Here is a 14,234-nt window from a genome sequence, read left to right as displayed (position 1 = left end):
TAGTTATGTGGATGAGTATTCATATTTTTCAATTCAGTTTTCCAAACCTCAGTGTCTTTTGCGTGTGCTTGCCTATGTACATGTTTCCTCCTAAAATTTTGCCAAAGTATGTATCTTTCACTGTTAGAAAAAGTAAAAAGTTTAAAAAGTTATTTTTTCCTTCATTCATAGCAGTGAGTTTAAATACCTATAAAAATAAAAGTATTTTTTGGAAAAAATAGGGGGGTTAAAGCAAGACTTATTTTTCTTGCATTTAAGGAACAGAAATCTGAAAATAATGCACAAATTGGAGTTTACTTCCAAAAGGTGATGAGGTTTGGGGTCTTATGGAGTGGACTAGAAGACCTCCAAGGTCCCTTCCTATTGTTTGATTCTCTGATTTTGTTAATTATCCACTTTAGTCAAACTCTATGCCAGATATCTACAATGGAAATTCCAGGACTGGCTGGAAAAAGAAAATATATTTGCAGAAGAGCTGGCTGGCTTCAGGGAAGGCTGAACTACCATTAATGAGTGTCTAGTAGTTCATCGCCTCACTGAAAAATACTTCTTCCACAACATGTCTCTATATGCAACTTTCATAGATTTTTAAGCAGCATTTGAGTCTATATCCTGAGCTACATTTGTGAAAAATTAATGACATCGTCAATTGATCAACAACTACATTTTTTTAAAAAATAGAAATGCTTCATGAAGGGACCTCACTCAAAATAAGAGTAATCCCCAGGGACATCTCTCCAAGACCAAAAAAATTAAGAAACATATCAAGCAAGAATATTTATTTCCCCACTCCTATATAATTACTACATCCACTCAGTGATGGGCCTTCTTAACATGAATTTTCATTCCCCAAAAAAATTTCTGGAAGACACATCCCAGTTCTGCTCCGATGACGCAGCATTGTTTTCAAGATTACGTACTAGCCTTAGAAGAGTATTGAAAGCACTAGCAGAATATTGCAGGAACACTAACTAGGACTCAATAATCAGAAAACCAAAATCATGGCAATTGTCAAAAGGCCCAAGAGCCACTCGTGGTGTTTAGATGGCCAAAAGACTGAGGAGGCCTCCCATTTCAATTATCTGAGAATTGTCCTTCATTCTGGACTCCATTATAAAGATTTAATTGCTTGATTCACTTTACTTAGTTTTCATTTGAATCCATATAGGTTTAGAGCCAGGGTTTCAGCTTAGGTTATCATTCACTCTAGGATTGACTGGCAGCTTTCTTAGAACAGTAATCCTTTTTTCACTTTTTTTCTTCAGTTTCTTATTTCTTTTATTGTTGTTTTTTTTCTCTCACTCTCTTTGTATTTTTGTATTTTTGTGTAAAACCTGTTTAAATAAATCATTATATTTATGTACAGTAAAGGGATGCCCATTATGAAATCTACATTCCACCATTATTATTTTTTTCAGAAATGGTCCTGAGACAAGTGGTGATGGCAGCTGAACTTCTAAGGGCCCTCAGCATGGTAGATGATTGCTTGCCTGGAGATCTCAGTAAGCCTCAGGGAATGGTGATTTTTATCCTTCCTGTATCCTGTAAATACTGATGTTCCACCTTCAGATCATCAGAGGAAAGATTCCACAGGGAATTGATGTTACTGAGGTTACTTAATTTGAAGGAATATTGTGCTCACCCTACTTAGGAAAACACGAGGCTCCCATATAGGCTGATCTCCTAGCCTGTCCAAGCAGACTAAGTGGGAAGATATACTTCACTACATTCAGGTAAGATTGGATCTTTAGGTGTCATTTAAGAAGATTTCCTCCTCCACCCACCTTATCTTAATAGGTAGGACTTGATCAATTGTTATCTGGTCCTTTCTGTTGCATCTGAGTGCAAAGACTGTTTCAGCCATGTTCATTCTTGCCCTTCTGTGAATAGATTGTCCAAGTTGTTCAGAAGTGATTCCCTTTTCCAATTTCTGCTTCCATCCGGAAGCAGCTCCATACATCACCTGCCTATTGGTCGTGTCTTCCAACCCTTTCTCTAAAGAAAGGCTGGAATCAGTCCTGTCTCTCACAAGAGCCTTAGAATGGGAATTGAAAGACAAATTCCAGGTAATGCTCTGAGAAAGGACAGGGAAAGGTGTTCACAGCATTTCTGTAAAATGTTTAATTACCTAAACTGTGCATGTCACTGAAATTAAGTTACAGCTGCAGGGCTCTGGGAAACCTATGGCTGTTCTATGGCTGAGAAAAGCTTCAGAGAAGAGAAGAAATATTTGAATGATCTTGTTTTCTAGAGAAGAATATTAAGGATTACACTGGTTCCAAAAATTTGAGAAACTTTTCAATAAAGCAGTGCATTCTCATATCAGGTAATCTGGAGTTCAGGAAATTTTACAGAACAGAAGTATTTAAGCACGGAATAATGACACTAAGGAACTGAACTGCAGGTAAAAAAAAGTTAAAGCTATCAAGAAAAAAAAATGACAAACGTAAAGAATTTAGAAGATTTCAGAGAAAATTAAGAGCATTGGGAGAGTATTTGGAGATGTTTGATGCCAGACTGTTGATCGTAAAGTTCAAACTTCTGAGTCCAATATTAATATTGTCAAAATAAGAATTATACACCAAAAGGAAGGCTGAAAATGAGAGATGGGAACATGTTCAGATACTAATTTGATGCCAACTTTGTGGTTGCAAGCTCCTCAGAAAATCTACTCTGAATGCTAAATTTTATCTTTCCAGTCTGAGATTTCATTTGGTCTATAAATGACATTGTTATGTATTGGGTTTAATGGAACACCTTAAGCACTTGCATAACAGATACTACCAGGTGGCGCTGAACCGAAACTGTTGTGGTCGGGATCAGTTTTCGGCGGGAAACAGAGGTTCACCCTGATTGGTTGGATGTGTACCTGGCCAGGTATATAAAGGGCACAGGTAACCCCTATTCCCCAGTACAGTCACTTCTACCAATAAAGAGCTGTTATGTTGTACTCATCGGCCTGGCGTCTTTCCTGCGCTCCAGAACCCACAACACAACAGACATGTAATAGAATGCCTAGTTGATACAGTATATTATTATCATTAATGCAAATTTTCAGGTTCAAATACTTTTCAGATACGATGTTCATTATCATACTTTTAATTCAATCACTTTGGGCTCCAGACCTTAGCAAAATGCATTTCAAATTCATATGAATCTAGATATAAACTGCAAGTAGATCTAGTTTTTTTAAAAAAAATCCCATTTATATCCCGCCCTTCTCCGAAGACTCAGGGCGGCTTACAATTTAAAGCAGAAATCAATGTGCTTAGCAATAATTTTAATTTATCTGTTTAAGAATTTACACAACATATGGAACAATTCCTTGCCAGGTATAGGAAAGGAATTGTGATGTGCCACCACTTGCAATACACGACATTCAGATTTTTTATTTTATTTTCCAGAAGAGTATCCATTATTTCCCTGCATTGGAGGATGCTGATATAACTATAGTTCTCATCCATTTTCCCTCTTTCTTTTTGCAGACTCAGAATACATCCATTGTTGTAAAACGTGGACTCTGGACCTGAACAGGTATTTATCCGTGTCCCTTTCCTCACTTGCAGTTTATCTTTTTGAACAGGAGGCCCTGGCAAACCCAGCATTCGCCCACACACGAGAATCACTTTTATGTTGTCTGGAACCCAAACTCTAGCAGGATTTTGTTTGTCTTAACTTGGAATACTATATAATGGATTGTTATAATCCCTTATTCTTTCACTTTTTTCTTTGCAGCCCCTACAAAATTAAGCCTTTAAAAATATTGGAAATGGTTTACTGTATTGATTTAAAAGTGATTTTCTAACACAGAAGACGGTATGCATTGATGTGTCTCTGAAGCACAGAAATGGTGGAAGCCCTCACTCTCAAGGTGCAGAAGATGGACTTTGTATTCCCCTCAGTCTAAACTGCTGCTCTCATTTTCTTGCCCTTGATTGATTCTCTCCTATGTCCACCTTGGGCCTTAGTCCACCAGTTGCTTGTCTATTTGGATATTAAAAGTTCCATAGATTTTGACCTAATTTCAGAAACCTTTTCAACTTGATGGTTCTAATAGTTTTTACTCAGTACATTCAAATCCAAAACTCTGGCCAAGTTTCTAATGAAGAATTTTGGCAGTGATTACTCTTTAATAATTATCATTAATTATGGTTCCTTGCAGTCAGCCAGATGTTCAGAATGGATTTGCCATTTTTATCTACCTATTGAGTCCTTCCCAAGGACCTGGGATAGGGACATGTGGATGTTTTACAACATTAAATGTATTGTCACAGGATGTAAGCTCTTCCATGTAAAGCTGCCTTTTGCAATTGACCACTGGTGATTTTTTTTTACTTCCTCCTAACATTCATATTTTCAAATTCAGTTTCAATAATATTTTACAAACCTTAAGAATTACTCAGCGTCAAATATGAAAAAAATCATTTTCAAATCCACTTTATTTTATTTTATTTATTTTATTTTTATTACATTTATATCCCGCCCTTCTCCGAAGACTCAGGGCGGCTTACAAGCTTAGCAGTAGCCTTCATTCTATGTATATGCCTGTTTGTTAGGGCTTTCACACACACCCCAAGCGGCATTATTACAAAGTCAGCTTATTGCCCCCAACAATCTGGGTCCTCATTTTACCTACCTCGGAAGGATGGAAGGCTGAGTCAACCTTGAGCCTGGTGGGACGCGAACCTGCACTAATTGCAGGCAGCTGGTGTTACTTTATAAACATAAAATTATATTAGAGCTTTATTTCAGTTACATCTATCAGATTTGTAAATATCCATCCTAACTCCAATTGCCTCATTAAGTTTAACTCATTCACTCCAGCTTATCCTCATAGAATAAAATCTTCTCTGGAATGTCTATCAAGTCTGTTTTCTCAAAAAATTCTCAGCCTTGTTAGTATCCAGGAAGAAAAAGTCCCAAACTTCTATTCTTGACAGTTGTGGATTTGCTTGTTTCAGTTGCACTGAGAAGGTTGTATTTAATCCATCATCATTATAAAGATTGGTGTCAGATTTATATTCCAAAGTTGCAGTTAAGTTCTTTGCCTTGTCAGATATCTGTCAAATTACCTCAGTGGTTTGATAATTTTCTATATGTGGTTGCACCTCTTGCTCTTCTTTTACATTATCTATAACATTGATATCTTTCTTAGAATATAATTGGTCTATAAAGTGAATAGTTTTCTGTAAAAAAAATTCAAATACTTCTCTAAAAATATGCCTGTATTTAGCCATCATCTTAGCTCCCTGTCAGAATCCATTTATATCTCATTTCATAATTGTATAGGTAGAACAACGTGCTATTACTGGGGATTCTGCCATCTCTCCGAGGGGGGGGGAGGATGGTTACTAAAGCGATTTTCAAACAACAGGGGATGTTTTAATGGGGGAAGGGAGGGGGACAGACAGGTCTGGTTTGTATCTTCATTTACAACTGAAAAGGAAAGCAATAACCATAAAACCAAGGAGAGTTCCCTTTCCCATGGAAGGACCTGACACCTAGCAAACAAGACAGCCTGACCAAATGGATGAGGGGAGGGGCTGAAATGGGAATGGTTTATATAGGATTGAAATGTAACTTTTCTCAGATTCCGTCTTGTATTCCCACAATCGATTCCATCCTAGTAAACATTTTCCTTTTGGACTAAACTTGCATCCAAGAGTTCTTATTTCCTAAGATGTGGATTGAGGTGGGTCCTGACAGTAGACGGAATCTGCTTTAAGAGTCAACCTGGAAGGGAAAACCTTACCGGGGGACTTTGCAACAAATAAAATGCCTGGCGACGAAGCAAGAGAGGAGGGAAGCCCCATGGAGGGGGAGTCTTCCCCCCAAATGGAATCCCAGAGACAATGGGAAGCTGAAGCAGCATATTCCCCCGGGAAAGAAGCAGTGGAGCAGTACAACCGAAAACCCCGGTGGTCGATGGCCGTTGGAAGGAAAAGTGAGTGGGAAAAGGCTTCGGGAGAAACGACCCTGAGGCGAAGTAACCACCAACCGGAATGGAGGCAAGAGATGGAGAGTTCCCTGCACACCAGCGAGGAGGAGCGGATCCTGGAAAAGGCCATTGATCTGATGAAAGCAACCCTGAGTTCACTGAGGGAGGAGAGAGCTGAAAATCGCAACCGAGGCAGCGCCTGGGGACGCAACTGGAAAGGTAACGGAGGGGATCCAACACCTGAAACCCCGGGGCCATCCAATGGAACAGGAATTGCTGCCTCAGCAGTACCCACCCCCCCAGAACCACAGATGGGGACCAGGATGAGGAGCGATACCGGCCACGGCGCAGACAATGCTCCAGCCAAAGACTCCCGCCCCTGGAAGTCAAATTCAAGGGGGAGCCATCACGACTGGGATTTTTCCTAACCCAAGTCCTCAGCTACATGGAAGAGTACGGATGGGACATCCCCAGTGACAAAACACGCATCCGAATTGTGCAATCTGCCCTGGACGGGACGGCTGCAGACTGGGTGGTGAACTTGCATGACTCCAACGCCCCAGAACTCAACGACTTCAACCGATTCATGTCATCTTTGAGGCGACGGTTCGAGGATCCTTTGGCTGACCATAAGGCCCGGGAGAGAATCAAAATGGTGAGGCAGGGCAGGCGAGCAGTGGCTGATTATACCCAAGAATTCCGAGCCATTGCCAGCAAGCTGAACTGGCCAGAAGACATCCTCCTTAGCCACTTCAAAGACGGTCTGAACTACGACCTGTATGATGCTTGCCTGCCTCGAGGAGACCCACCCCATCTCGACGACTGGTACATCCTGGTGGAGGAAGTGGAAATAGACCTACTGAAGAGACACCGCAGAGGAAAACCATGGGGCCGCCTGCCACCCGAGCAAACACGCGAGGGGGAAAAACCACCAGCCACAGCCAAAAAATCAACAAGTTGCTTCAACTGCGGGAGAGAGGGCCACCGTGCTGCAGAATGTCATTCAAAAGCCCCCCCACGAAAACCAGAGGCATCATCCTCCAAGAAGCCGGGGAAGCCCCAAGGCAACACAAAAGAATCTTCCATGAAGGGGACAGAGGCTGTAGAGTCCACAATTCCTGCCAGGAACTGGGACTGGACTCCGGCCTGCACCGCAAGGATGGTGGACAACTCGGAAGACAGCTCAGAGGGAGAACCATTGGTAAGTGGACCCCTTCCACCCATACTTAAGACAGTGACTATATTAGCTTCCCCTATGCCTGAAGCAGCCAAAATAAAAGCTCTGATAGACTCTGGGTGCATCCGCTGCCTTATCAGCCCAACGCTGGTGGAGAGATTGAGCATCCCAGTGAGGAGGCTAAAACAACCAATCTCTTTTAGTCAATTAGATGGGACAATAGCAGGGGGAGGACCAGCCACCCTAGCCACTTTACCAATCCACCTATCACTGGGGCCCCATGAAGAGGACATAACGTTTATAGTGGCCCCAGGCATGGAATGCCCAATGATCCTAGGACTGGAATGGCTGAAGAAATGGAACCCCGGGATAAACTGGAGGACAGCAGAACTCAATTTCCCAAAGGGGGGGCAGAAGAACTTAGACTCCAAAAGCACCCCCCCAACCCAGAGGGAGGAGACAGCAGCAGTGGGGAAAGAGAAGGGATTACCAGAGATACCGGAGGAATACAGGGACCTGGCTGAGGTTTTCAGTGAGGAAAGAGCAGATGAGCTTCCCCCCCACTGCCCCACAGACTGCACCATAGAATTCAAACCTGGGGCAAAACTCCCAAAACCCAGGATGTATGCCATGAGCCCAAGGTAAATGGCAGAATTGGAGAGATTCATAAAGAAAAACTTAGAAAGAGGATTTATTGAGCCTGCCAAATCCAAAGTGGCCGCCCCGGTTCTGTTCAGGGAGAAGAAGGATGGGTCCTTTCGTTTGGTTGTGGACTATAGAAATTTGAACACAATTAGTGAATGTAATCTGTACCCCCTTCCCCTAATGAAGGATATGTTATCCCACCTATCGAAAGGAAAGATTTTTACCAAACTAGACCTGAGGGAAGCATACTACCGTATTAGGATTAAGGAAGGAGACGAATGGAAGACTGCATTCAACTGCCCAATGGGGTGCTATCAAGTCAAAGAATAGATTTTTTTTATATAAAGCAGTTGCTAGCTTTCTGGCTTTCACTACTGCCAACTCCCCCTGGTTTGCCTCTACAATGTGAGCTACTTCTGCCAAGGCTTTCTTTCCTTTGCACTGAATTGGCCTTTACAATTCTTCCAATACTGCTTCTGTGAATATTTTATTTTATATTATAAATCAGTGTTGTATTATAAATCAGTGTTGAACTCCTGGCCAGAGTTTATAAAAATTGGAGTTTCAGCCACCCACAACAAAGCAATCCAAAGCTGAAGATTATTTTAAAATAGTAAAATAAAACCTCAGATTTCTGTCCTTATGTTTCTCTATCAAAAAAACAAAAAACAAATCCCTCCATGCTTCCTTATTTTAGATTACCTCCAACAACCCACTTCCTTGTCATTTAACAATAAAGTCTCAAAAATTGCACAGAGCTTCAGAAAGAGGTAGCAAGCTGTGACTGAAAAGTCTCTTTTAGCTAATTCAGATAGTAATCCCATAAATTACTGTATTACAGACACACACACACACACACACACACCCTGTTGAAGGTTCATCAGATGCTCCAAAGCAGAACTCTGAAACTTCTTGCAGACTGTTGCTCTATGGAAGATCTTGTAGATTAATTCTAGGACTCCCTGTAACCGAGAAGAGTCATATAAATTGAAGGAAAGATTGTTCCTCCTGTTAATAATTTGAAAAAAAATTGACATTCCAGAGAGACAAACTTCCCTGGGTATATCTTCCATTGGACATGTTCACAGGAAGGCTCCCCTTGTTTTCATTTTCAACTGTCAACTGCCGCATTCCACACCCACATATTTACCTCGATAAGTAGAGTCTTTTCAACATTGTTGTAAGGATGAAGGGCATTGTTTATTTTCCTTGTTTGCCTGGTCTTCCTATCTATGGCTTTTAGTTCTGCTTCACTCCAGGCCACTATTCTAGCTGTGAATCTAACAACTGGAATTGCGCAGGGGTAAATTGCCCTGAGGGTGTTTCCTCCACTGAGTTTGGACTTTATGGTTTTCTTCACTCTCTTGATTGTATTCACATGTAAACATTTTCTTGACTTTGCTGTGCCTGATATTGTCAGCTTGAAGGATCACAGGTATCCACTTATAATTACAGCTGTGCTATACATTAGTTGGTTTGCTTCTTGCAGTTAGCCAGTGCTTATATTTGATATCATAAATATTGGCATCTTTTAATGCCTATGCTAGCTGTTTCTCTTGGAGTAAGCATCAATACAAGCAAACCTATTATTCTGTTTTTCTGCTGTTCTAGATGCTCAGTGATTCTTTGTTTCGATTCTTCTACTTCTTTAGTTAGAGGGCTACGGTAGTTTTTTTCTGAGGCAGAGGAGAGGGTACCTGATTTCAGAACTAAATTGATTCAATAGAGCTGCTGGCTTTCCCTCCTGCCAACTCCCCCTGGTTTGCCTCTACAATGTGAGTTACTTCTGTCAAGGCTTTCTTTCCTTTGCACTGAATTGGCCTTTACAATTCTTCCAATACTGCTTCTGTGAATACTTTATTTTGTATTATAAATCAATGTTGATCTGCTAGCCTCTAATCTGTTATTTCTGATTCTTGATGTCGCTTTTTCCATTGATTTCAAATATTCTCTTTTTGTTGGACTTGATCTGTAATAACAGATCATTATTTCTTTGTTTTCTATCTAATTTACATTTCACCATATTTTTCATGATAGAAACAGTCTTTGTCTGACTCCTCCGATGAGACTTGTCCAGTATGATTGATCCTCTAGCATAGCTCCTATGTTCTTCACAGCACGTAAGTTCCACAATCATAGTCAAGTAGTCCCTCACTAAAGATAATTAATTATGGTTTGTTGCATAGTCATCCAAATATTCAGACTGGATTTGGCATTTTTATCCACCTATCAAGACCTTCCCAAGAACTGGGATAGGCAGATGTTATTGCTAAATAATATTAAAGGTAAAACCTGTTCAGAAGAGAACTGCCTTTTGCAATTGACTGATGGTGAATTGCTCAATGCCAATGATGTTTAAGTGGTACTCCAGTTGTTTTGGTATTGCAGCCAATAATAACTTCAGTGCATCTTTTTTTACTGTCCTTCAGATATTCTTCAAATGTCCTTTTTTCTTCTTTAACTGTATGATATACTTGCAACATTCAGTATCCACTTATTTTCCTTTGTATTTCTGTGAACTTCATTGCGAGAATAAAGAGCATAATTCATTTCCAGAAATTATTATTATTATTTAAACGTGTATACCCTCTGACTCATAACAATATTGGCTTGTTTATTTTAGATACTAAAGCTTGCCATAAGAAAGGATTTGCCAAATAGATGGAGTCAACTGCATGTAATGTTAGCAAACATAATGCTGTTATTTTCATGCAAAACATGCATTCTATAAAAGTTTACAGAATTTTCAAAAACTAGAAGCCAAATCAGTTTGGGGCAAAATTAGCAACACCATACCAAATATCATAAATTGTTTACAAAACATCTTTCAAAACCATAGCATGAATTCATTATTTAGGGCAACAAAATGCAATACCCTTCCGGTCCTTTCGTCGCAACCTAAAGACGTATCTTTTCCAACTGGCCGACCTGGACTGAGGATGGGAGGTTTTAACACTGTTTTAATTTATTGGTTTTAGTAATTAATCATGGGACTTTGTAATTTAATTCTTTTTTAATATTTGTATTACTGTTTTTCATAGCTGTTTTACTGTTGTGAGCTGCCCTGAGTCCTTCGGGAGATAGGGTGGCATATAAGTCCCATAAATAGTGCAGGTTCGCATCCCACCAGGCTCAAGGTTGACTCAGCCTTCCATCCTTCCGAGGTAGGTAAAATGAGGACCCAGATTGTTGGGGGCAATAAGCTGACTTTGTAATAATGCCACTTGGGGTGTGTGTGAAAGCCCTAATAAGCAGGCATATACAAAGAATGAACGCTACTGCTAAGCTTGTAAGCCGCCCTGAGTCTTCGGAGAAGGGCGGGATATAAATGGAATTAAAAAATAATAAATAAATAAATAAATAAATAAATAAATACATTTTTCTCTCTAAATAGGTTATGCTTGGGAAAAGATGAAAGTTGAAGATAATCGCACATTGCTTACTGATTTCATCTTGGTTGGGTTTACAGCAGATCCATTTCTACGCACAATTCTGTTTGTAGTGTTCTTGGCCTCCTACATCCTCACATTGATTGGGAATCTGGGCCTGATGACACTGATCTACCTGGATTCCCGCTTGCACACACCCATGTACTTATTTGTGGGCAGCCTTTCCTTCCTGGATGTCTGGTATTCCACAGTCTACACTCCTCGGATCTTATATTTATTTATTTATTTATTTGTTTATTTATTTATTTATTTGTTTTTATAAACCGCCCTTCTCCCAAGGGACTCAGGGCGGTGTACAGAGTAAGGTAGGTATACAGATTGAAACAATACTGAAAAACAATAGTCAAACAAACTGCGACCCCAATTAGAGCTATCAGGCCAGGCCGGACTGCTGGAACAGGTAAGTTTTTAAGTCGCGCCGGAAGGTGCGGAGGTCGGGGGCCATCCGGATTTCAGTTGGCAAGCAGTTCCAGAGGGCTGGCGCACCCACTGAGAATGCCCTCCCCCTGGGGGCCACCAGCCGACATTCCTTGAGCGGTGGCACCCTGAGGAGGCCCTCCCTGTGGGAGCGCACAGGACGGTGGGGTGTTGACATTGGCAGAAGGTGCTCCCGTAGGTAGTCCGGACCCATGCCATGTAGGGCTTTGTATGTCATTGTTAGCACCTTGAATTTCACTCGTAAGGCAACCGGAAGCCAGTGCAGCTCACGGAGGAGAGGTGTGATATGGGAGTATCGGGAGGCCCCCAAAAGTGTCCGTGCCGCTGCACTTTGCACCAGTTGAAGCTTCCGAGTGGATCTCAAGGGCAGCCCCATGTAGAGAGCATTACAGTAGTCTAGGCGAGAGGTCACAAGGGCATGGGTGACTGTACGTAAGGCATCCAGGTCCAGATAAGGTCGTAGTTGGCGCACTAGTCGAACCCGGGAGAAGGCCCCCTTGGTCACAGCTCCTATGTGATCTTCCAGGGACAGCTGCGAGTCTAGGAGGACACCAAGGTTGCGGGCCCTATCAACAGGGGGTAGTAACTCATCCCCGATGTTAAGGGGTGGGATGCTCTGAGTATCCTGGCTTGCCGGTATGTACAGCCATTCAGTCTTGTCCGGGTTCAGTTGAAGCCTGTTCCTCCCCATCCATTCCCGGACCGCTTTCAGGCAGCGGGACATCACGTCGAGGGCATCACTGATGCTGTTTGGAGTTGAGATGAAAAGCTGGGTGTCATCAGCATACTGATGGTACCCTACTCCAAAGCTACGAATGATCTCACCCAGCGGTTTCATGTAGATGTTGAACAGGAGAGGCGAGAGGACCAACCCCTGAGGGACTCCGCAAACGAGAGGCCTCGGGGTCGACCTCTGTCCCCCTGCCAGCACCGACTGCGAGCGACCCTGGAGAAAGGAGGAGAACCAACGCAGAACCATGCCTCCCACTCCTAGTCCCCTGAGACGCCGCAGCAAGATACCATGGTCGATGGTATCGAAAGCCGCCGAAAGGTCTAATAAGACTAGGACAGAGGAATGGCCCCTGTCCCGGGCTCTCCAGAGATCATTCATCAGAGCAACCAATGCCGTCTCTGTGCTGTAGCCCGGCCTGAAGCCCGATTGGCACGGGTCTAGATAAACCGGTTCATCCAGGACCTGAGGAAGCTGCTGCGCCACCACGCTCTCAACAACCTTCGCAAGGAAGCAAAGATTGGAGACTGGACGAAAGTTATTTAATGAGGATGGGTCCAAGGTGGGCTTCTTGAGGAGAGGTCTCACCACCGCCTCCTTCAAGGCGGTGGGGAAGTGACCCTCACTCAGAGAAGCAGAGATGACTGCCAGGAACCAGCCTCGTGTCCCCTCTCGAGCCGCATAAGCCAGCCAGGAAGGGCACGGGTCCAGTAAGCATGTGGAGGAGCTCAACCTCCTCATAATCCTGTCCACTTCCTTAGGAGTCACAGGATCAAATTCCTCCCAGATGACGTCGACAAGACTGTCCATGTCCTGTTCTTCCAACTCTGCCCAGTTGGAGTCCAGGCCGGTTCGAATCCAGGCGATTTTATCCAACAGATATTGACCGAATTCCTCGGCTCGACCCTGCAAGGTCGATTGTTTGTCCATCAACAACCACATTTCCTTAGCTGGTTGTGCAGCCCAGTTTTTCTTCTCTGCTGGATTGGGCTGGAGTGAATGCTTCCTATTGGCCTTCATGGCCTATGACTGCTTTGTGGCCATCTGCCACCCACTCCTTTATGCCACTGCCATGCCCAAGAATGTCTGTGTCCAGCTGGTGCTAGGAGCCTACATAGTGGGGTTTGCCAATGCTATTGTACACACTAGTAACACCTTCCGCTTACACTTCTGTGGCAGTAATATCATCAACCACTACTTTTGTGATGTGCCACCACTTGCAAAGATGACCTGTGATGACACAAGTGTTTATGAACTCATTCTGTCTGCTGTCATTGGTTTCAATTTGCTGGCAACCACTGCTGTCATTCTGAAGTCCTACATTGGAATTGTGGCAGCCATTATTCGCATCCGTTCAACTGAAGGGAGACGCAAAGCTTTCTCCACTTGCTCGGCTCACGTGGTCTCTGTCTCCATCTTCTATGGCTCCATACTCATTATATACTCCACACCTAACTCTTATCACACTCCAAATTGGGATAAGGCAACTGCGTTGTTCTATACTGTAGTCAACCCTCTGGTCAACCCTTTGATTTACAGCTTACGCAACAAAGATGTGAAGGCAGCCTTCAAAAAAGTCTGGGGGAGATTTATAGTACCCAAATGAATGGCAGTGATATACTCCTTCTTTAGGGTAGACTGCAGATGAAGAAATCAACCTCTATGCTCTAGTGTCTGCCAGTCAACCAGCCACTTTCTTTTTTTGCTCCTTCCCTCATTTGCTTCCTTGTTAAAAGAAAGTGGAGAAAATCTGAATTTCAGAATTAATTTCAAAGATAAGCAATCATCCTCTATGCTCAAACTCCCCATGCATACTTTTCTTAGTCAGCAATTTCATTCCATATGTATACTTTCCCA

At 42.5% G+C, this 14,234-nt stretch overlaps 1 protein-coding gene across 1 annotated transcript; it reads left to right on the top strand.

Annotated features, from left to right (window-relative positions):
• Positions 1 to 11,171: 11,171 nt before the first annotated feature.
• Positions 11,172 to 13,983, top strand: LOC308660377 (olfactory receptor 9G4-like; the record flags this gene model as incomplete). Its single annotated transcript, XM_081314736.1, has 2 exons — positions 11,172 to 11,420; positions 13,291 to 13,983. The coding sequence occupies 2 exons, from the start codon at positions 11,172 to 11,174 to the stop codon at positions 13,981 to 13,983; spliced, it is 942 nt and encodes a 313-aa protein (XP_081170862.1).
• Positions 13,984 to 14,234: the final 251 nt, after the last annotated feature.

The sequence above is a fragment of the Vipera berus genome (assembly GCF_964194415.1).
Source record: "Vipera berus genome assembly, chromosome: 1".
Lineage (NCBI taxonomy): Eukaryota > Metazoa > Chordata > Lepidosauria > Squamata > Viperidae > Vipera > Vipera berus.
Note: the sequence above shows the minus strand (reverse complement) of the source record. Positions and strands in the feature narration are given on the sequence as shown.